General features: G+C 40.3%; 1 protein-coding gene across 2 annotated transcripts; it reads left to right on the top strand.

Moving 5' to 3' along the window:
- Positions 1-136: 136 nt before the first annotated feature.
- Positions 137-23,202, top strand: SLC39A6 (solute carrier family 39 member 6). 2 transcript variants are annotated; one of them, XM_043558618.1, is made up of 10 exons: positions 137-468; positions 2,314-3,048; positions 4,510-4,693; positions 6,219-6,388; positions 8,201-8,419; positions 13,604-13,709; positions 17,364-17,741; positions 19,188-19,268; positions 20,587-20,777; positions 21,908-23,202. In XM_043558618.1, exons 2-10 carry the CDS (start codon positions 2,323-2,325, stop codon positions 22,058-22,060), a joined length of 2,208 nt encoding a protein of 735 aa, XP_043414553.1. In that variant the 5' UTR covers positions 137-468; positions 2,314-2,322; the 3' UTR covers positions 22,061-23,202. The 2 variants fall into 2 exon arrangements, with proteins under 2 accessions (XP_043414553.1, XP_043414554.1); XM_043558619.1 differs by having other exon boundaries at positions 137-626.
- The last annotated feature ends 1,233 nt before the right edge of the window (positions 23,203-24,435 follow it).

The raw sequence follows: 24,435 nt of genomic DNA, 5'->3' as shown, positions 1-24,435 counted from the left end.
GGGCCGGGGAGAGGCTGGACGAAAGGGCTCCTAACTGGTGCCGCCTCTCACAGCCTGCTCGGACCGCGCCTTCGTCTCACCCGCCCCTGCGAGCCCCGCGGCGCGGGCGAACAGGCGGACTCGTGGATCCGCCTGACGGGGACGGGGTTCCGGGCCGCACTGCGCATGCCCTGCAGTCATGGCTGGCGGAGGCGGTGGTTCGCGGCGGCGCGCTGCGCGCGGCGGTAATTAGTAATTGTCCTCCTGCTCCTGGGAGGCGAGGCGCGTGGGGCGCGGCTTCCCGGTGGCTGCGCGGCGGTACCCCAGCCCGGCCCGAGGGGCAGCCGGGCAGATGAGACCGCCGCTTCTCCGTGCCCTGTAGAGGCTTCTGAGACAGAAGCACGGAGCGGTTCCGAGCCCTCCGGACCGCCCGCGGGGAACTGAACCGGCGCGCGGGGCCGGGCCGTGGGACGGCGAGGCCGCGGAGAGGTGAGTCCCGCAGGTCCGGGAGGGGACAGCGGAGAGGGGGAACCTCGCGGTCCGTGGAGGCCGGACTTCCCAGTTTCGGGTGCATAGATGGGTTTCGGAGTCCAGCGGAGGACTTTCGGAGGAAACGGTCTGTCCTGTTCATCTCATATTCAAGGAAGGTACTGTCGTGTTTAAAAATACGAAAGCCTTTGGAAGCAGTTTTGTGCCCTTTTTTCCCGTTTTCTCCACTCTCCCCTTTTTCCAGGCCCTTGTCTTTAGGTTTTCTTTTTTCTTCAACACACGCTGACTTGTAGGGAAGAACCGGCGGCCGGTCCTTGACCGCCTTAAGTAAGCATCCTCCTGGAGAAAGGCATGGAGCTGCCCTCAGAGCCACCCGTTTGTGTTTGTCCCCACCCACTCTGGTCCTTGACTTTCTCTTCTGCGAATGATTTCTTAATCTTTATCCTTTGCATATTAACTGAATTCCCAAAACTTCAGGCCCGGAAAATTGTTCTTTGAGGAGCCTAGCCCTGTAAGGTGCTAGCCCTCCTAGCACCAGCTTTTCCTGGTGCAGGAGACGGCTGAAAGTGGTAGAAGTTACCCCATCCTTGCTCTCTAGCTCTAGAACCGACCTCCACCTCTTTGGCTGAAGGCAGGTGAATTTGGTCGCAGTCAGCATCCATCATTGGTGCTGGACATCTGGGTCCTGAGATATCAGCCCTTCTGCTTATCTGGACTATACCTTCCCTTGTTTAACTGAGTTCTGCTTTTCAAGGCTCGATTTTTTTTTTTTTTAATAAAATGGGATTTCTTTTTAAGATTTTTTTTTTTTTAAGATTTAAATCTCTACACCCAACGTGGGGCTCAAACCTACAACCCTGAAATCAAGAGCCACTGAGCCACCCAGGTGCCCCAAGGCTCAACTTGATTCTTTTCCTGGAGGTTAGGCCTTTGGTTCCAAATTCTATTGTGTGAATGAGTGATGATAGTCCATGATAAAATTTTTACTGTTTTATAGGAACATAACGATTTTTTAAATGAAGTTTAATTAGAGGTGACACACCTGTTGGGATGAGCACTGGGTGTTGTATGGAAACCAATTTGACAATAAATTTCATATTAAAAAAAAATTAGAGGTGACATTTTGCAGTCATTCAAGAGAATGAGATCAATCTGTATGTACCAACACTGAAAGGTGTCATTTGTTGAGTGGGAAAAAGGATCCGATTTGTGTCATTAAAGGACACATCTACTTGACTATGGATAGAAAATATCCTAAGAGATATACAAGAAACTGGCAAAATGGGTTGCCTTTGAGGAGTGGGATTGGGAGAGAGAAGACTTAAATTGATTTGTGTACAGTTAAGAAAAGTTATAAATGTGAATTCTGAGATTACCGTTTCTACTTTTTTTTCCGACGTTAAAAGATTGTTTTATGAAAAAGAAAAAAAAGATTGTTTTATGAAATAATAATGATGGTGGAGATAATTGGGTTTTGTTTCATTTTGAATCATTGTTCTTACCATAACAAATTACCAGTATGGCTGCAACCACATGAATCTCTCCAGTTTCTGCATTACTTGTTGCTTTCTCAGTGCTAATTATGGTCCCTTAGCACTCAATTGTTCTCCAGTTGTTTCATGTATATTCAAGGGTAGGGCCTAGAATTCTTTGTATTTTTGTATATTTCTTTATATTTGTATATTTGTATATTTCTTTATATTTTCACTGTATGTAGCATTACACTAACCATACTAAATGATACTCTGTAAACCTTGATTGTTCAGTATCAATTTTCAGCATGAAATTTCTTAATTCAAATTGTTTTAAAAGTGAAAGCAAGAATTTTTTTTCTGTTTTCTCTAGGAAGGTGCAATGGCGAGGAATTTATCTGTAATCCTGATTCTGACCCTCACCCTGTCAGTCACAAATCCCCTCCACGAACTAGAACCAGCAACTGCTTTCCCTCAGACCACTGAGAAAATTATTACAAATTGGGAATCTGGCATTAACGTTGACTTGGCAGTCACCACACGGCGACATCATCTACAGCAGCTTTTCCATCGCTATGGAGAAAATAATTCCTTGTCAGTTGAAGGATTCAGGAAATTGCTTCAGAATATAGGCATAGATAAGATTAAAAAAATCCATATACACCATGACCACGACCATCACTCTGACCATGATCACCATTCTCACCGTAATCATGCTCCTTCCAATAAAAATAATCGGAAAGCTCTTTGCCCAGACCATGAGCCTGATAGTTCGAGTAAAGATCCCAGAAGCAGCCAGGGAAAAGGATCTCACCGATCAGAACATGCTAACAGTAGAAGGAATGTTTTAATCAAGGATGGTGTTACGGCTAGTGAAGTGACCTCCACTATGTATAACACTGTCTCTGAAGGAACTCACTTTCTAGAGACAATAGACACTCCAAAACCTGGAAAACTTTTCCCCAAAGATGTGAGCAGTTCTACTCCACCCAGTATCACAGAAAAAGGCCGGATGAGCCAGCTGGCCAGTAGGAAAACAAATGAATCTGTGAGTGAGCCCAGAAAAGGCTTTATGTATTCCAGAAACACAAATGAAAATACTCAGGAGGTAAGATGACTGCTTTTCGTTATGCCTGCTTGTTTGTCCCATCATTTCCGTTCTATCTTTAGCTGTAAGGAGTATAAAGTAAAAATAAAATGATGAATTACTGAAAAGGGAATGTCTGCTTTCTCATCCAGGCATTTGGTCCAAAAGTCCTGATCTCTACTGTGTTATAAACATTCCTGATACAAAACTTGGGGGATAGTTTTTTGGTAACGATGGTGCTGGCAGCTAAAACTATTTTCTAATAGAATTGAAAATGAGTGTGGAAGGCAGTTATCAGTTATTTTTGGAGTAAATACCTTTAAAAGGTGGATTTTGTTCATGAAAAGTAGAAAATGGGAGTTCACAAAAGCAGCAGTTAGAATCCATGTTTTAGGGAAAGGTGTGGCTGAAGACACAAAAGAAGGCAAGAAGAATAGTGTACCTTTTTGGAAGAAGTATCTCTGTGGCTTGTGGAGTCCTAGCTACCAAGAACCATGTGGTGGACAGATTAAAAGTCTGGGCAGTGAGGTTCTGAATTCATGTATTTTTCTTAGACTAGACTTCCAGACTGTGCACAGTTTTCCTTGGCTGAGAGAGGTCAAGAACAAGGAATTACTTGGTACACATTAATGAGCAAAACTTAAAGAACACTTCATTCAAATCATCATATGACTGTACCAATTCCAGAATAATCTTAATGGTCATTCCCATAGCAACACCGGTAATAAAGTTTGTTCTGAGTAGTATTTGCCAAGAGCTGTGGGAAGTTAAAGTAACTTTACAGAAGATGAGAAACAGGTGCCATTGCCAATTTTGTGTATGTGTGAGAAGGGGCGTTCAGATTACCTAGAGGGGATTCTCTTCAAACTGAGCTTGTCGTCTAATTACGTTGTTGAAACAGCTGCCTGCTGGTACAGGTTTGTTTTATTAACCAGCCTTGCCCTCCACAAGAGTAATTGGCATAATTTAATCTCTCGTTCTTGTAGAGCTTTTGCCAGGGAGATAGAACTGAGCTAAGTTTTGCAAGTACAGTCATTACTGGAAGAGTGACATGTTTTGGACTTGTTTAGGCCAGGTAGGGTAGCGTTAGTACTAAATCAACATATTTCTCAATCTCTAATGAGCTCCCATCTCAAAATTAAAGCTCATTTCCTTAATAGGTTTATACAATGAGTTAACAGGCTTGTGAATGTCCATTTATCCTGAAGGTTATTCCGCTCAGGGCTTTCTCTCTAGATGATTTAAACTGCTTCTCCCAAGAAGTAGGCAGAAGAAGTGGGACACCACCATTGTCACACAGTATCACCAAGAAGCTTGAGGCAAGTTCCAAAGTACTCAAAACAACAGTTGATGCTAATGGGTTGACTTGAAAAAATAAGGAAGTAGCTTCAGTGTGGAAAGGGTGTTGTATCATCAGACAATTTTTTTGGATTGTCTAATGGGAATGCTTTCTGGTGATTTTCACTGCTTTGTTTCCCACAGTGTTTCAATGCGTCCAAGTTACTCACGTCTCATGGCATGGGCATCCAGGTTCTGCTGAATGCAACAGAGTTCAACTATCTCTGTCCAGCCATCATCAATCAAATTGACGCTAGATCGTGTCTAATTCATACAACGAGTGAAAAGAAAGCTGAAATCCCTCCAAAGACCTATTCTTTACAAATAGGTAGGGTAGCCTTTCTTATGTAAAGATAATTTCAAGTAGGTATATTTATGTTGTCCTTTTCCCTATATTGACATGAATCCATTCATTTTCAGCCTAATCTTAATTGTTCTCTGCCCTGAGTGTGAACAAAGCAAGTTGGTTAGCCTTGCCTTAAAAACAAAAATATACTGTAAGTGAGGACATCCCACAGGGCCATCCAAAATTTGGGCTTTTTCTATGTTGTCACACTGTTTCAGAAGGTCAGAGTTAATATCTGCTGTTTAGGAGCCTAATGGTATGTTCTTATTAATAAATTAATAAACCAGGATAAGTTCTGCTCTACTGTAGACCTGTGTTGCTCAAAAAGTATGGTGAATACTTGCTTTGTTCACTGAAGAAATTATTGAATTCCTGGTTTCCTTCACTTTCTTTCATTCTTTCTTTTCTTTTTTTTTTTTTTTTTTTTTTTTAACTCTTCTCCCTTTCATAATTTAGCTGTATGGGAGTCGAAAAGCTCAGTTCCCAAATGATGTAGAAATCATCGTGGGTAGCAGTATTCTGCCCTCTTTTCACCCCCATCTGAAAGAGCTTTCCACTAGACTTACATTCTTTACCAGGAGGGTTCAGTCAGATTGTTGATTTGAGCCAGCAGCAGGTTTCTTGGTTATTGCTCTATTACCACAGCCCTCTTCCACTGAGTTTGTATTTCTTTAGCTTAAGAAATGCAACTTGGGGTTGGGGCGCCTGGGTGGCGCAGTCGGTTGAGCGTCCGACTTCAGCCAGGTCACGATCTCGCGGTCCGTGAGTTCGAGCCCCGCGTCGGGCTCTGGGCTGATGGCTCAGAGCCTGGAGCCTGTTTCAGATTCTGTGTCTCCCTCTCTCTCTGCCCCTCCCCCGTTCATGCTCTGTCTCCCTCTCTCCCAAAAAAATAAATAAACGTTGAAAAAAAAAATTAAAAAAAAGAAATGCAACTTGGGGCGGGGTGGGGGGCGGTGAGGTAGTGCCTGGGTGGCTCAGTTGAGTGTCTGCCTTCAGCTTGGATCATGATCTCACAGTTCGTGAGTTCAAGCCCCACATCAGGCTCTCTGCTGTCAGTACAGAGCCTGCTTCAGATCTTCTGTCCTCCTCTCTCTCTGCCCCTGCCTCCCTCTTTCTCTCTCTTCGAAAATAAATGGATAAACTTCAAAAAAAAAAAAAGAAGATTAAGAAATGCAACTTGGGGGTGCCTGGTGGCTTGGTTAAGCATCCAAATCAAATCAATTTCGGCTTATCATGATCTCAAGGTTTGTGATATCGAGCCCCACGTCTCATTGGGCTCTTCACTGACAGCATGGAGCCTGCTTGGAAATTAATTCATTGTCTCTCTCTCTCTCCCCCTCCCCACCCCCTGCCCGCCATCTCCCCCCCACCCCACCCCCGTCTCACCCTCTCCCCCACCCCTGCTTGTGTGCATGCGTGCTCTCTCTCTCAAAATAAATAACTTTTAAAAAACTCTTCAAAGTTTAACAATTATATAATTTTCCTTTTGCTGTGTTTTATTTGACAGCCTGGGTTGGTGGCTTTATAGCCATTTCCATCATCAGTTTCCTGTCCTTGCTGGGGGTTATCTTAGTGCCTCTCATGAATCGGGTGTTTTTCAAGTTTCTCCTAAGTTTCCTTGTGGCACTGGCTGTCGGGACATTGAGTGGTGATGCTTTTTTACACCTCCTCCCACATGTAAGTACAGTCACTTGTCTTATTAGTATATTGTATTATTCAACATTGAAAAAATTCAAGAACTTTTGGTTTGTACTAGAATTCTTTGTGTTGGTATATATAAAAGGTTAGAGATTTGGTTTAGGAGAGTTGATTTTAAAATACATTTGCTGGAGGGGCGCCTGGTTGGCTCAGTCGGTAGAGCATCTGACTTGGGCTCAGGTCATGATCTCGCAGTTCACAAGTTCAATCCCCACATCGGGCTCTGTGCTGACAGCTCAGAGCCTGGAGCCTGCTTTCGATTCTGTGTCTCCCTCTCTCTCTGCCCCTCCCCTGCTCATGCTCTGTCCCTCTCTGTCTTTTAAAGTAAAACAAAACATTGAATAAATAAATAAAATATATTTGTGGCAGTGCCTGGCTGGCTCAGTACGAAGAACATGCAACTCTTGATATCAGGGTTGTGAGTTCAAGACCCATTATGGTTGTAGAAATTACTTAAAACTTAAAAAAAAAATTTTTTTAGGGGTGCCTGGGTGATTCAGTCAGTTAAGCATCCGACTTAGGCTCAGGTCATGATCTCATGATTTGTGAGTTTGAGCCCCACATCAGCTCTGTACTGACAGCTCAGAGTCTGAAGCCTGCTTCAGAGTCTGTGTCTCCTTCTCTGCCCCTCCACAACTCATGCTCTATCTCTTTCAAAAATGAATAAACATTTTAAAAAATGTTAAAAAAATTTTTTTGATAAAATTTAAAAAAAACCTGGTAACTGAAAGCTGCATTTTTGTTCTAGATCTGCATATATGTTCATGGTTTGTTTTTTGCTTTTTTTCTTTAAGGGACTTTATTAAATAAAGAATTTAACTTTTTGGACCCAGTTAATAGAAGGAGACAGATTCTGCTCAGATATTATTACTGTGATAGATTGCAACGTGAATTATCTGCTTACATTAGTGTATTTGCCACAGAAATATAAACTGATTCTCTATGTACTCAAGAAACGAATTTTCCTTGAGAGTTGAATTTATGAGATTCACACTCATTGACACAAGTAAATTCTTAAATTATGTAAAGTTTATTTGATAGCTCCATTAAATACTTAAAATAATTGGATCTCATCCTTTAAATTTTCCAGAGGTTCATAGGTAAGCAGGGAAAAAAATCATTCTTAGAGTACTACATGTATTTTGCTGTGATAAGTTCCCCGGGCCCCAGAAGGCACTTGTTCAGGAATACCTGCTGCACCAAGCAGCTGATGCGTAGGGTGCCCCGTGCCCCGCCCCCCATCTCGTCTCAGCTGGTGTGCTCCACACTCAGTTGCCTGACGCGCAGTGGTGGCAGTTCCTACCGCACCCAGCTATGGACTGCTGGGGCCACACACCTGGATCTCAGGTACCTGCCAGAGCCCGTGATACACACGGGGCTTCTTGTAACCACAGTGACAGGACTAGTGTGGGCTTTTTCAGTTTGGAGTGTAGACAGTAAACACTGTATGTCTGTTAAATCTGGCAGTTCCCTGCTATCTGTGGCCCTGGTCACTTGTCAAACATTGAAAATACCCGTTACCTATGTGAGAGTTATTAAGGAAGGTATCTGTCTTCACACTAAACAAATGCAGTCTGTTAAGTGCCTTAGCACATGGTACATTAAGATCTAAATTGCTAGCTGACTGCGGGTCATTTTTTTTTCATGTGTTGAACTTCCCTCTGAGCTCTGAAGTATCCCATTACTTGACTAATTCTGAATGTTTTCGTATTTGACCTTATTATCTTGGCCAGTTTTTCTGACACGTGTGAAACTAATGAATTTATAAAACATACATTGTTTTCCCTTTAGTCTCACGCAAGTCACCAGCACAGTCACAGCCATGAAGAACCAGCAATGGAAGCGAAGAGAGGGCCACTTTTCAGTCATCTGTCTTCTGAAAACATAGAAGAAAGTACCTATTTTGATTCCACGTGGAAGGGTCTGACAGCTCTGGGTGGCTTGTATTTCATGTTTCTCGTCGAACATGTGCTCACATTGATCAAGCAATTTAAAGATAAGAAGAAAAAGGTAAGAAAAAGTACTGTGTACTTACTATACATCAGACATTTATTTGAGTAGTACTCTAACTAGACTGTTAGCTGAGCTTGTCCAGGGGGTGTGATCTTCATTTGAGAGGAGTTCAGTACCCTGAGATAATTTTTGTTCCCAGAGGCATTCATATTATTGATAGCCCGGGAGTTCTCTATTTTCAGTGTTCCTTTCAAACTCAGGCGAGGGTAAGAACTGCAAAGGATGAACATCTGTATAAACGACCAAACAAGACACAAGCAGAGCCTTAAAGCCTTAAAGGTCAGAAGCATCGCGATTATGGCCTTTATAGTGGCAATGGTTTCATGGGGATATATACCCAAGTTCATTGATTTATATACTTTAAATATGCACAGTTTTCAGTGTCAATCATACCTGTCAGTAAAGGTTTGCTTGTGTTTTTTTAAAGAAGCATTATGGATACACTGTTGGTATTTATTGGTAGTTAGCGTTAACTGCTTGATTAACTTTATTCACCCAGTAGCTGAATATTCTGTTGCATTTAAGAGGGTTTGTGACTTTCACAGTCTTGTCCTTTGCAAATTGACACCAGAAAGTAGTATGAAGGCAAACAGTAGGCTCCTTATCTCTGGTAAAAACACTCAATGTGTCACCTGTGGTTATCTGCCACCTCTCGTCTGATGTGACCAGGCAAGTCAGTCAAAAGACTGTCTTTATGGAAACTTGTAAAAATGGCACGTACACATCTTAGATGTCTTAATTAATATAAAACATTCATACATTCATATTCTGGTCATTTGATGTTGACCAAGATTTTGAGTTGGAGTTCCGTACGACCATTGTTTTCCTATAGCCATGCGACTTCATCCACAATCTCCAATTTCAGTTTCTCTCAAGTTGAGCAAGAGGTTATACGTTAGCAAAGCTATTCGAAGGTAGAGTTTAGGTTTTGTAAATTTTTAAAGTTTTATGCAGTGGTTGCTTTACATAACTTGATAGTCTTTTTTTTTTTTTTTTAGCACCTTGCCTTTGAATCTTTCAAAAGCATTCAACTTAAGGTTTCACAGATGTACCTATTCTCACCATCATTTCACAATTTGAGCTGTACGTAATTTAATTGTGCAATTACAATAACAAGTATAACTGGCATGCAGAGGTTTGAAAACGAACATAGTTGTTCTTGCTGAACACAGAGCTCCCTGTGGGAAACAAGTGCGTGTATGACCAGGAGAGTGCCTCCTTCATCCTGTGACTATTTGCCCCGATAGATTTGACATCCACTAAAATCTCAAGCTACAAATTTTGAGCCTTCTCCTTACTGGACCTAAATTTAGTGGAAAGAAAGGAAATGAGAATAGCTTGTTCATTCTTAATCCAGGAGTCCTCTTCCACGTTCCCATCGTCCCAGGCACTTCCCTGGGACTAATTTGAGGATATATCCTACTTGTTTACATTCTCTGGAATTCTTTCCTTAGAAAAACAAATGATCCTTTTTAGTTTTCTTTTGGAAGAGGTGGGGTTTAGAGGTCTGTTTGTATTGTTGTCTCCCTGGTTCAAATGCCATCATTTCTTTAACATTCTAATTTCAATTTAGTTTTCAAATTTACCTAAAGATAGCTTTTCTTTAATCTGATACTCTTTAATATGAGATTCTTAAGAAGTAGGTTCTCTCTTATTTAATAGAGAACAATTATTTTTAAACTCCAGGTTATAATTCAATGAGTTGTGAAATCAGTCTTCTGTCATCACCAATGTTTTTAAATTATTTTTATGTTTATTCATCTTAGAAAAAGCACAAGTGGGGGAGGATCAGAGAGAAGGAGAGACAGAATCCCAAGCAGGCTTGGCACCATCAGAGCAGAGCCCGATGTGGGGTTCAAACCCACAAACCATGAGATCATGACCTGAGCCAAGATCAGGAGTTGGACACTTAATTGACTGAGCCACCCAGGCGCCCCATGACCAATGTTTTTAAATGCAGCAGTGATATTACGATGTATTATGTCTTTTACTATGTACACATTACTTTGTCTTGTAGTCAAAGAAGCTTGATGATATCTTTTCTAAAATAGTTTCTACTGGAATATAAACTGTTAAGACCCAGGACCACTGTCACATCTCCAATGCCTAGAATGCCATCTGGCACATAATAGATACTTAACAAATATTTGTTGAATGTATAAGAAACATTAAATAAAAACTCTCCATTATGTGGTGAGTATTGAGAGCTTCAGCCTCATAACAGGACATTTTACCTAGCATTTTCCTTAAGACATCCATTCTGTACTCTGGACGATTCCATATATCATACTATGTATGTCAATCTGAAATCTCTATATGCAGACTAGGTTACATCTCATACTTTATAGATAGTTGGGCCTTTATAATAAGTTCAACCTCAAAACCTTTTTTCTACCAGTGAAAGTTATTGCTCACTCTAGGAACCTGAAAGTCATCTATAACATCTCCCTTATCCTCATATCCAAGCTAGTTTTATTAAATATATCCACAGTCTTTCAGTTTTTCTCCCTCTTCTTTGCTATCATGCTGGTCTAAACCATGCTTATCTCCTACCTAGGTGTTAGCAGTCACTTCCTAACTGGACTGTCTACATTATTTTATTGTTTTCTTCTCCCAGTCCAGAACAGAGCAGGCAAAGTCATTTGTTTAAATGGAAAATCTGGTGAAGTTGTAACCACCACTGAAAATCCTTCCAATGACTTGTTGATACTTTCAGGACAGAGTCCACACTTTTAACTTGATTTGCATTGTCTAGGTCTCTTTCTGCCACCCAGCCTCCTCTCTAGCCCCATCTCTGACCTACTAAGCCCCAACCACCTTACGTTGCTTTCATTGGTGGGGTGGGGTGGGGCTGGCCCCTTCCTGTTGTAGGGCCCTCCCACCTGCTTTTTTCCCTGCTTGGAATACATCCACCTCTGCACCTCCACAGCCACCCTACCCCCCACAAACTCCTGCTTTCTTTAGGTCTTGGTATAAGTATCATATTCTCAAGGAATCCTGTCCTGGAACTTAGTTGTGTCTTGTTATACACTCTCATAGCACTATGTGTTTTTCCTTTATAAAACATATCAAAAATAGCAATTGAAGAATTGTTTAATCATTGTATCTGTGCAGTCTCCCTTCCCGTGGGTGATAAGCTCCATGAAAATGGAGACCAGGCCTATCTTGTTTTATGCTATATTGCCAGCACTTAGCATAGGGAACATTATGGGTCCCCAATACTTATAGAATGAAAGAATTGGTTAAACTGTAGGTTCTAGGGTGAGTCATTGCCCAATAAGAAAGCATTAACTGAAGTGATATAAAATATCCTGAATTCATTTCTTGTCACAAATATTGAAGTACTTTCTCTGTTTAAGGCATTAAGCTAGGGGTAGGTATAAAGATATGTCTGTGGAGACTCCTGGGTAGCTCAGTGTAAGCATCTGACTCTTGATTTCAGCTCAGGTCATGATCTCAGCATTCTTGAGATCAAGCCCCGTGTCCAGCTCTGTGCTGACAGGGCAGAACCTGCTTGGATTTTCTCTCTCTCTCTCTCTTTCTCTCTCTCTATGTCAAAATAAATAATCATTAAAAAAAAAAAAAGATGTGGGGGCCTGGGTGGCTCAGTCGGTTAAGCGTCCAACTTCAGCTTATGATGCTGACAGCTCAGAGCCTGGAGTCTTGGATTCTGTGTCTCCCCCTGTCGCCAACCCCCATCTCAAAATTAAATAAGACATTAAAAAAAAAAAAAAAAAAGGGAGTACCTGGGTGGCTCAGTTGGTTGAGCGTCCAACTTTGGCTCAGGTCATGATCTCACGGTTCGTGGGTTCGGGCCCCGTGTCGGGCTCTGTGCTGACAGCTCAGGGCCTGGAGCTTGCTTCAGATTCTGTGTCTCCCTCTCTCTCTGCTCCTCCCCTGCTCACACTCTGTCTCTCTCTCAAAAATAAATAAAGATTTAAAAAAAAATTTTTTTTAAAGATGTGTCTGTGTGCTTGCCTTTAAAAATGTATAAGAATGTACAGATATGTTATATGCTGTCACCAGAATGAAATCTCAGGTCCAGTAGTAATTAAGTCATATTCAAAAGTACTGCAAATAAGAAATCTATTATTTGTGTGACAGTTTTGAATACTGAATATTGACAGATGTTGAATGTCATTTTGAATATTACCTTCTACATGAGTAAATCATGCATAGGCACCAATGTTCAAATGGTGACCATTATGCTTGGGCTCAGAGGTAAGGATAATATCTCAAGCATGGTATTGAGGTGGTTAAAAAACCTAATGATAAGTTTAAGGCTAACCAGTAGAGATTTGTTGAAAAAAAGAAAGCTGGGGGCGCCTGGGTGGCTCAGTTGGTTGAGTGTCCAACTACGGCTCGGGTCATGATCTCACAGTTTGTTAGTTCGAGCCCCGCGTCAGGCTCTGTGCTGACAGCTCGGAGCCTGGAGCCTGCTACTTGTTCTGTGTCTCTCTCTCTGCTCCTCCCCTGCTCACATGCTGTCTCTCTCTCTCTCTCAAAATAAGTAAAGATTTTAAAAAAAATTTTTTTAAATAAAAAAAGAAAGCTTGTTAATGGTGTTTTATTACAGGAAAAGTATTTCAGTTTTAATAGGAAATACTTAATCAGTGTTACAGTATAGTTTCAGGTTATAAAAAGTATGGGAAATATGTGGTTTCAGTGTCCAAAAGAGGAATGGAGAGAGAACCAAGTAGTTGGTTAGCAGCTCACTAAATGCTGGAGAAAATGTCTCTAGTTGATTCCAAATTGATAGCCTGGGGTAGAGTTCAATTTTAATGTGTGTATGAATCATCTGGGCATCTACTTAAAATCCCTATGTTGATTCATTAGGTCTGGGGTGTGGCCCAAGATTGTTCATTTCTAACAGGCTCCCAGAGCACACTTAAAAGTGGATGACATGGGGGACATTGAGAAAGATGACTATGTGATTTTGCAACATTTCCTATTATTGGAGCTTTGACACTTCACCTTTCTGAGCAGTTATTAAGTCTAGAACACACTACTAGGTGCTGTATAAGTTAACTATAGGCCCTGCCTGCCTTTGGATGACTTTTATTCCATAAAGTTCGTTTACCGTGTTGTCTTTTTCTGAATCTTTTGCTTAACTGTTTGTTTACAGTTGTACACCTAAGCAAGTCAACTGTTTTAAAGTATGGCTTTCCCTTGCCATTTTAGAATCAGAAAAAACCTGAAAATGATGATGATGTGGAGATTAAGAAGCAGCTGTCCAAGTATGAATCTCAACTTTCAACAAATGAGGAGAAAGTAGATGCAGACGATCGTAAGTCTTAACACATCTGAGGGCTGGAGGTAGTCGATTGCTCCGTGATTTACAGGCAGCTTAGACTATCTGGAAGAGAGGGGACTATGTCCCTTTTTAAATGTTTTCTTTTTTACTTTTGAAATATCTTATACCTTTTCTTCTTAATTGTAAGTTGTTTATATTATATTTATTTTTCCAGAGGTAAATTCAGACATACAGAGAAGTTTCAAGAATAATACAAAGAATTTCTGTATCTATCTCATATATTCCCCAGTTATTTTACCTACGTTTATCATTCTATTTCTCTGTGAGTACACATACACAATTTTTTGCTAAACCATTTGAAAGTAAGTTACAGATGAGATGTCTGTGTATCCCCAAATGCTCAGTATGTTTTTTTTTTTTAAGAAAAAGGACACTGTGTTCTATAACTACAGTTCAGTTACTGAAATCAGGAAATTAATGCTGATACTATGCCATTATTTAGTCTCTGTAGATATCACTCATGTTTTTCCAGTTGTCTTAATGACTCCTTTATATTCTCCCTCCACCCAAAGAAAAAAATGGTCCAGAGTATAATCCAGAATCAAATGTTGTGTCTAGTTGTCCCCCACTTGGGGTTTCTCTCTTTTTTTGTGTGTGTGATTAATTGATCATTTTGGGCAGGAATACCACAATGTGATATTGTATCCTTTTCGGTGACATGATGTGCCACCTAACATGATGCTCCACTGTAAAGTTCCTATTTTTCCTGTTTGACTATTAGCTTGGCATTTCTTGTTAGACGGATTGAGTTAATAAATTTTTAAACCAGACTCCTTGCCATGAACTCTGTTTCATTGTTCATTGTGTCCAGTTTCACTGGGCTTCTTGTCATTCTGTGAGCACACCAGGTTTATCTCGGAGCCTTGCATTCGCTGTTGTTTCTTCTTGAAAGCCTCTTATCAGATCTTCACACAAATTCCTTCTTCCATCATTTGAGGGTCAGAGGCCTTCCTTGATCACCAAAAGACAAAGGTTTCCCGGTCACTGTCCTTCACATTAACCTTTTCTGTTTTTTTCCATGCTTTCTGGTGCCTTAAATGACCTTATTTATACATGTGTTTACTTATCAAATATGGCTGTCACCCCACAAGAACGTAACTTCCTTGAAGGTAGAGACCTTGTCATGCTCCATTCCATCCCCAGTGCCCAGCAGGGTACTGGCCAGTGTAGGTGCTCACTACATAGTTGCCAGCTGACAAAGGAGAAAAAACTACTTTTTTGCTACTGCCTACTTGTAAGGTTTCCTGTCCACCCTTTGTTTTTTCACATGTTTTTTTTCTCTAAAGAGTAAGTGAAATGTTCTTGCTCTTTTTCTTGTGTCTCTTCTCTCTTCAGCCTTTTTAATGGAGTCCAGTGAAATATGTAACATTGAACAGAAATAGCTGCCCTAGGATTGGACCACAGGGTCAGAATGTTCCCAAGAAAAGTGTCATCAGTGGACAAGACAAGGAAAAAAAACAAAACTTTATTGTTGCAGTTTAATTTACTTCTCTTTGCACAATAAATGGTCCTTGGTGATAATTGTATTTCAAATACAGTACTTGTTTTTCCTTGAACTTTGCCCTCAAAACAGAAGAAGTTGGATGATAGGATTAAGCATGTTTTTTATTTCCAAATTTCAGTATTTTTCTTAAATGTTTTTCTAAAGTATGTGGTGCTTTTATAATCAGGAAAACAGTCATCTTTCAAAAATGTAAGGAGGCAGATATTACACTGTATGTTAACTAACTGGAATTTAAATAAAAACTTGAAAAAGAAAAAACAAACGTAAGAAGGCAGAAGAAATCAAGGAAGAATCTGAGCGGTTGTTATTGAAGGCTAAAGTTTAAAATCCATTCTTTTTTTTTTTTTTTTCAACGTTTATTTATTTTTGGGAGAGAGACAGAGCATGAACAGGGGAGGGGCAGAGAGAGAGGGAGACACAGAATCAGAAACAGGCTCCAGGCTCTGAGCCATCAGCCCAGAGCCTGACGCGGGGCTCGAACTCACGGACCGCGAGATCGTGACCTGGCTGAAGTCGGACACCTAACCGACTGCGCCACCCAGGCGCCCCTAAAATCCATTCTTAATCTGTGAGACCATTTCTTAAAATCCAATAAAACCTGTTGATGTTTGTATTTTCTTCTTTCTTTCTTTCTTTCTTTCTTTCTTTCTTTCCTTTCTTTCTTTCTTAATTTACATCCAAGTTAGTTAGCATATATTGCAATTATGATTTCAGGAGTAGAATCCCATGGTTTATCCCCTACATAGAACACCCAGTGCTCATTCCAACAAGTGTCTCCCTTAATGCCCCTTACCCATTAGCCCATCTCCCCTCCCATGACCCCTCCAGCAAACCTCAGTTTGTTCTCTATATTTAGGAGTCTCTTCTGTTTGTCCCCTCCCTGTTTTTATGTTATTTTTGCTTCCCTTCCCTTATGTTCATCTGTTTTGTATCTTAAATTCCACATATGAGTGAAGTCCTATGATATTTGTCTTTTTCTGACTGGCTCATTTCACTTAGCATAATATCCTCTAGTTGCAAATGGAAAGATTTCATTCTTTTTTGCCAAGTGATATTCTAGTGTGTGTGTGTGTGTGTGTGTGTGTGTGTGTGTGTGTGTGTATACACACACTACACTTTCTTTATGCATTCATCTGTCAATGGACGTTTGGGCTCTTTCCATACTTTGGCTATTGTCGATAGTGCTGCTATAAACATTGGGGTGCATGTGCCCCTTGAAAACAGCACACCTGTATTGTTTGGATAAATACCTAGCAGTGCAATTGCTGGGTTGTAGGGTAGTTCTATTTTTAATTTTTTGAGGAACCTCCATACTGTTTTCCAGAGTGGCTGCACCAGTTTGCATTCCAACCTACAGTGCAAAAGAGATCCTCCTTCTCTGCATCCTCACCAACATCTGTTCTTGCCTGAGTTGTTAATGTTAGCTATTCTGACAGGTGTAAGGTGGTATCTCAGTGTGGTTTTGATTTGTATTTCCCTGATGATGAGTGATGTTGAGGCTCTTTTCATGTGTCAGGCATCTGGATGTCTTCTTTGGAAAAGTGTCTATTCATGTCTTTTGCCAATTTCTTCACTGGATTATTTGCTTTTTGGGTGTTGAGTTTGACACATTGTTTATAGATTTTAGATACTAACCTTTCATCTGATATGTTATTTGCAAATATTTTCTCCCGTTCCTTAGGTTGCCTTTTAGTTTTGTTGTTTGTTTCCTTCACTGGCTGTGCAGAAGTTTTTATCTTGATAAGATCCCAATAGTTCCTTTTTGCTTTTGTTTCCCTTGCCTCTGGAGATGTGTTGAGTAAGAAGTTGCTGCAGCCAAGGTCAAAGAGGTTTCTGCCTGCTTCCTCCTCGAGGATTTTGATGGCTTCCTGTCTTACGTTTAGGTCCTTCATCCATTTTGAGTTTATTTTTGTGTGTGGTGTAAGAAAGTGGTCCAGGCTCATTCTTCTGCATGTCGCTGTGAAACCTGATGATGTTTTTCATAAGCTTCACTCTGTTTAGTACTTGCCATGCTCTAAGATCTTTTTGGACTTTGTCAGTGGGACTGTTTGAAATGTGTCCAGGCACATTAACATAACAAAGTTTTCTGACTCTTTCCCAATGTCCTTTGTGTTTATACCTAGGACCTGAAGTCTATTTACAAGCAGACTCACAGGAGCCTTCCCACTTTGATTCTCAACAGCCAGCAATCTTGGAAGAAGAAGAGGTCATGATAGCTCATGCTCATCCGCAAGAAGTCTATAATGAATATGTACCCCGAGGGTGCAAGAATAAATGTCATTCGCATTTCCATGATACCCTCGGCCAATCAGACGATCTCATTCACCATCATCATGACTATCATCATATCCTCCACCACCACCACCACCAAAACCACCACCCCCACAGCCACAGTCAGCGCTACTCTCGGGAGGAGCTGAAAGACGCCGGCATCGCCACATTGGCCTGGATGGTGATAATGGGCGACGGCCTGCACAATTTCAGCGATGGCCTGGCAATTGGTATACATCTACATAGTTGCTTGTTGTTTGACTCTGAAAATGTCACATTAAACTACCAGTCCAATTTTAACAAAGAATAGGTTGATTTTGATAAGGCTGTTAACTTCTAAGATTATCAAAATGTTATTTCTTCTGTAGCTACTTCGACAACGAAGTTCTCAATAAATATTAGGTAAGGTTAAGTGCTACAACTGCCTAGCCCATTACCTAACTTGTAACTATCAACAGTTGTTTTAATTTGCAGTCTTAAGATCAAGATCTAATGTGTACAGAGCCTGTGTTTTGGTTTTGTTTTTGTTTACATTTAAGTTCCCTTATCTATAAAATAGTATTAAGGGAAGAGAATTTTCATCATCTTTTATACCAAAATCATCTGATGTCTGATAAGTTCAGTTACGAATCTCTATCCAAAAAACTAGTTTTTGCTATTAAATTGTTGTATCACAATCGAGAGATAATAGAATACTTATGAGTTTTAGTAACTTGATGGGAAGGAGCAATGGAAATGATTACTGGTTAGGCAGCTGAGGCCTGGCAAAGCGAACCACCTGCCCCAGGAGGTAGTGCTGTTGTGCAGCCGGGCAGATGCGCCCAGGCCTTGGCCCCCTGGAAGCCTGGTGCTCTCCCTCCTGTATGTACTGTGCACAGCATGAGCAGCAAAGGAGGACGTGCAGGTGCTCAGTCACCCTGTATAAGCAGTCAGTTATATATGGTGTTAGCTTTTAAAATGGGGGGAGCCATTTGTCCTAGACTGTCCTTGGTAGACAATGAAAGAATGAATGTAAACAAGTCTAATTACATAGTGAATTCTTCTGAGGCCAGCGAAACATATTTGTACTCCTGACTGCTGTGTTTTCTTTTAAACCTTTTAAATCAGTTTATTTTTTACATAAATGTTTTACGTGGTTGCAGTTACTTCCCAGGTCTGTGGGAAGATCCTCTAATCACTCTGAGGCATAGGGGAACTTTCCCTTCTCTCTCGTACCTGCTTATGTTCCACTGGGAAATGTAAACCTAATGGAATGTAATCTAACATTACTTATATATTTTTTTTTTTTTTTAATTTTTTTTTCAACGTTTATTTATTTTTGGGACAGAGAGAGACAGAGCATGAACGGGGGAGGGGCAGAGAGAGAGGGAGACACAGAATCAGAAACAGGCTCCAGGCTCCAGGCTCTGAGCCATCAGCCCAGAGCCTGACGCGGGGCTCGAACTCACGGACCGCGAGATCGTGACCTGGCTGAAGTCGGACGCTTAACCGACTGTGTCACCCAGGCGCCCCTCCAACATTACTTATAAAGGAGATACGGAGTACAGCTGGGAAAGTTCTGTTTATTTACGACCAGAATATGGTTCACATCTTTTACCTTGTTTTGTAAGCTGGTAAGTTGTTTTTAAAAACACCCACGATATAATGTAGCCAAACTTTCTCTGATTTTTACCCAGGGGCTGCTTTTACTGAAGGTTTATCAAGTGGTTTAAGTACTTCTGTTGCTGTGTTTTGTCACGAGTTGCCACATGAATTAGGTAAGAGAACCACATAAATGGCATTTTCCAGGGGGATGAAGTATCCTAGTATTGCTGGCTTTTGCTATTGAGAGTTCCAGCAAACTTCTTTGTAACTTTCATGCCTTCTTAGAAGTCTGCTAACCTGTCTAGCTTTCTTTTCTTACTGAGTACAAGCTTGTTTCCAGCCAGAACTCTGACCCTATAAGTATAATTACACAATTGTCCATGTGGGGTTGCCAGAGAGAAACCTGGGTCTCCTCCCTTGTCCTCTTTCCCTACCACATATCTTCTTACACCAGCATGCTGGTGACATCAGTGATCATTATCTTCATACCTACAATATGAATAAGACCACAGGAATAAGAGTCATCTTTTGTTAACAGAGATAAGTTGGCAAAGAGACTTGCTACAGCTGAAGAAAAGGGAAGTTGATGAATTATGTTTTGAATATTTTTCTCTTCTGTCACCAGGACTTAAAACCTTCCCAGAGTTGTTCTGGATCCCAGTTCATGTCCTTTTTTTCTTTTTACAGACACATATTTGCACACACCTGTGATGCCATTTTCACTTTTGCTCCTTGGCATGTGTTCTGCCATTCACAAGGCCTCCCATCTGCCTACTCAATGTTTATGATCCTCAACATCTGGTTTATGTTCCACATTCTAGATCCTTCATGCTTCATTAAGCCTCTCTCAGCTATTCCTATCTTAATTTGTCTCTTTCTCCTTTTATAACTGGAACATTAGACTCTTTAGCTCTTAATTATAAATTGCCTTTATCATATGCTAATCATTTCATCTGTTCTCCACTCTCCTCTTCTTGATGGCCAGTTACAAGCTTGTTGAAGACAGTGCAAGACCACAAATAGTAGGTTTGTGGTATTTATCATTCATCGACAAAGTGAAAGCCATAACAAAAACTGGAAAAAAATAATTTAGGGGTCCTGGGTGGCCTAGTTGGTTAAGCATCTGACTCTTGATTTCAGCTCAGGTCATGATCTCAGTTTGTGAATTTGAGCCCCACATCAGGCTCTGTGCTGATAGTGTGGAGCCTGCTTGGGATTCTCTCTCTTTCCCTCTCTGCCCTCTCTCTCTCTCTCAAAATAAATAAATAAACAAGCAAACAAACAATCACAAACTTAAAAACCAAAATCTTAATTTATAGGGCTGTTAGGTGATTTACACTAACACTGTTAACCCCTGGGTAATTCTTAAGTTTGCTGCTTTTTCTTTTCCCCTCAAAAAAATTAGAGAATTTTGTAAATTGGGAAATCTGTTGGGTTTGTGTCTTAAAAGTGATTTTTCATTACTTTGTCCCTTTTTGTTTTCTATGAAAGGTGACTTTGCTGTTTTACTAAAGGCTGGCATGACTGTTAAGCAGGCTGTTCTTTATAATGCTCTGTCAGCCATGCTGGCATATCTTGGAATGGCAACGGGAATCTTCATTGGTCATTATGCTGAAAATGTTTCTATGTGGATATTTGCACTTACTGCTGGCTTATTCATGTATGTTGCTCTGGTTGATATGGTAAGTTTTTAAGAAGTTTAATTATAGTGTTGATTAATGATAAAATAGAGAAAATGCTCAGTGAAACCTTATTTTTATAAAGGCTTTAGATTAAGGGGCATCTGGCTGGCTCAGTAGAGCATGTGACTCTTGATCTCAGGGTTGTGAGTTCAAGCCCCACATTGGGGATAGAGCTAACTTTTTAAATAAATAAATAATAAAAAGGCTTTATATTAAATGCCGTAGTGATAAGGGAGTCTATACTTTAGTAAGGTAACATAGAAAATACAGGCTCTTTAGAGTTTTATCTTTTTGGATTATTGATCACAAGCACATTTATCCTAATGTGTATCAGGATACACAGAAATATCTACCCCTTTCTGATGTGTCTTCTTGAAGGTAGAATCTCAGTAATCAGATATTGAATTGTGTATAGATTTGTAGGAAACCCAGCACATGTCACATTTTGTTGGCATGCTGTGTATACTTAAGAATGTTCATAAGTTTCTTACTAATGGACAAAGGAGTTACTTTTTTTTTTTTTTGTCACCAAAATCCACACAAAAATCCCAGCTAATCTGCCGAACTTCTATATAATGTAAGAGTTCCAGATCTCTGAACTTAGGTGAGCTATATGTCATGTTCAGTTCAGCTATACACAGTAACTGAAGCAGCATAATCAGTATAGCTCTTCATCTTATAGTGGAGCAAACTGGACCAATAAAGACTGTGGCTTGTTGAGCATACTGTGAATAATCATTATTAATTAAACTGCTGGGAGGGGTGCGTGGGTGGCTCAGTTGATTATCAAGTGTCTGACTCTTGATTTCGGCTCAGATCATGATCTCGTGGTTCGTGGGATCAAGCCCTGCATTGGGTTCTGCGCTGACAGTGCACGTGCTCCGTATGCACGCGCTCTCTCTCAAATAAGCATAAAAAAAGATAAACTGCTGGGAAATGCTGTGTGGCAGTATTAGCTAGAGTCAACATGTCCTGTTTTAAGATCCTGTTTTAAGGAGTTGACTCAGTATATCCAGCTACGTATATAACTAATATTACCGTATACTATATACTGTATACTGTTCTGTAATAAAAACAAATTTGTGGTTCTGAAAACTTAAATGTTGCCCTTTTTTTTTTTTTTCTTTAAGGTACCTGAGATGCTGCACAATGATGCTAGTGACCATGGATGTAGCCGCTGGGGATATTTCTTTTTACAGAATGCTGGAATACTTTTGGGTTTTGGAATTATGTTGCTTATTTCCATATTTGAACATAAAATTGTGTTTCGTATAAATTTCTAATTAGGGTATAAATTCTAGAGTAGCTTAAAAAATATAGCTGTCTGTAGTTTGAATAGGTCATAGGGAAATGAGAGTTCTTACGCTGTGATACGCAGACTTTACGGTTAGTGGATTTTGTGTGGTTTTTTTAATTGAATATTTCCATTTGTTGTGCTTTATAAGGTCAGTTTTGGTGGTAACATAAAGGTACGTTTTAATATTTAAGTTATTCTGTTTTGGGAATATGAGCTGTATGTGCAATTTACCAGTTTTACCAGTTTATTGTATAAACAAGAGATTTGGCATGACATATTCTGTATATTTCAGGAAAAATGTCTTGAATCCTTTTTGTAGAACTAATCTAACACAGCAAGCCCTGTGCTGGATGTCAGGCCTCTGAAGAACTGCTGGTGTTGAGGAGCAAGGACGCACACAAAGCCTAAGATACCAATAAAGCTCGTACTGAATTTAAGCTAAGAAATAAAAAGAAGAATCTGTAAGAATAAAGAAGACACAGATGTCTTACCCAAAAAAGTCACAAAACTAGTTATAAAAGAGAAGGAAATTTTTGAATTAAAAAAAAGCAGTGTTAGTATAGAGTACACATGCATAAACATTTTTGTCAGAGTAAAATAAACCACAATGAGCACTTTTTACTAATTTAGTTGTACATTTAACTTTGTATAATAGAGAAGTCTGAAGTATATTTAATGAGCTCAAGCATATATAGCTTAACCAAGAAATTGGAATCTTAAAATATTTGTATGGAGATATACCGGATGAGTACGAGTAAGTTTATGTATGGTCAGAAAACTTGGCTGTTGAGTGTTCTGGTTATCTGGTTTGCCAGATGTCAGCGTATTAGAACTTTGAGATAGGTAAAGACCTGAAAACCATTCTGAGTGTAATTTGACTTCTTGGATTCAGAAAGTACTTTGGTATCTTTCAGTGCTTCAGTGTTGTCACTTTCAGCAATTATCATGTTTATATGTAGTACTTTAGACATACTAGGGCTGTCTGTGGCATTCTCTAGATGTTGCTTTTCTACAAAATAAATCCCCCATGTCAGCTTGGTATCAGATACCTGATTTTCTTTTCTGTCTTTTACCGTCGTAACCATTTGTAAGTATACAGTTCATTAAAGTATATTCACCCTGCTGTGCTTTGGGTCTCCAGAGCTTTTTCATCTTGCAGAACTGGATCTCTACACCCATTAAATAACAACTCCTCATTTCCTCCTTCCGCAGCCCCTGGTAACCACCATTTTACTTTCATCTCTGTGAATTTGAGATGTCTGATTTTAAGTACAATCCAGATTATAGTATACTTATCAACTCATTTATATTATTAGGTGGCCTTAACTCCGTTTGAAAATCTTTTCCACCAAGACAATGATCCACAGTCTGTTCCAAGCTGCCCCTAGTCTTTCTTTTATAACAACCAGGGCCTTAAGCTCGAGAAGCATTGATACCCTACGTTCTAGAAAATCAGAAGAAAATTGGACAAAACCCGATGGCCTACTGAGTCAATTGGACTATCATTTCTATTCCCCAAACCAAGTGACAGGGATGGATATGGGTAACCAGAGAATGACTTGAATTTAGGGTGCCTCAAAGCATGACATGAGGCGTCTCCTCTAGTTCAATGATTACTGTGCTTCAGACTTCTGCCCACAGACCTACCTTACTGCTACTACTAAGTCACTGAAAGATGAGGAAGTTCTGGAAGAGCTGGAAATGTTCCTTGAGTTTGGGGAACACAGACTTCATAGACTCTGAAGGTGGAAGGTGTGTAGGACCAGCCCACAAAACAATGAACTGGAAATAATTCCTACTCCAGGTTAAACTCCTTAGTAGATATGTGGAAGATTTAAGTAGTTTCCATGGCTCCATATGGGGGAGAATGGAGATGAGAAGAAAATGTAGGGGGGTGCCTGGGTGGCTCAGTAGATTGAGTGTCCAACTTGAGCTCAGGCAATGATCTCACGGTTTGTGAGTTTGAGCCCCACGCCGGGCTGTGTGCTGACAGCTCATAGAGCCTGCTTTGGATTCTGTCTCCCCTCCCTCTGCCTCTCCCATGCTCATGCTCTGTCTCCCTCTGTCTCTCAATAATGAATAAATGTTTAAAAAAAAAATGTAGGAGCTGTAGGATATGAAACAAGCTGATCAGGCAGGGAGTGGGGGAAGGGTAGGGAAAACTTAAAAGACTGATAGAAAAAGGCACAAGTAATACCTTGAATGAAAAATGCATAGAGTAGATTATGTATACTTGAAAAGTTTATGGATTAATTTTCTGGAAAATGGCCACTCAAGAAAAAAATAGAAAGTCAATTACTGTTAAAATAATCCTGTCAAAACTTCCGCCTTCCTCCTCCCTGACAGGGCATTGTTTGCTGT

The sequence above is a fragment of the Prionailurus bengalensis genome, chromosome D3, assembly GCF_016509475.1.
Source record: "Prionailurus bengalensis isolate Pbe53 chromosome D3, Fcat_Pben_1.1_paternal_pri, whole genome shotgun sequence".
NCBI classification, from domain to species: domain Eukaryota; kingdom Metazoa; phylum Chordata; class Mammalia; order Carnivora; family Felidae; genus Prionailurus; species Prionailurus bengalensis.
Note: the sequence above shows the minus strand (reverse complement) of the source record. Positions and strands in the feature narration are given on the sequence as shown.

Excerpts from the sequence above, each read along its gene's own strand:
- SLC39A6 (XM_043558618.1), top strand. The coding sequence starts at position 2,323 with ATGGCGAGGAATTTATCTGTAATCCTGATTCTGACCCTCACCCTGTCA. Across the intron at positions 3,049-4,509 it reads CAAATGAAAATACTCAGGAG|TGTTTCAATGCGTCCAAGTT; the intron begins GTAAGATGACTG and ends TGTTTCCCACAG. Across the intron at positions 8,420-13,603 it reads TTAAAGATAAGAAGAAAAAG|AATCAGAAAAAACCTGAAAA; the intron begins GTAAGAAAAAGT and ends TTGCCATTTTAG.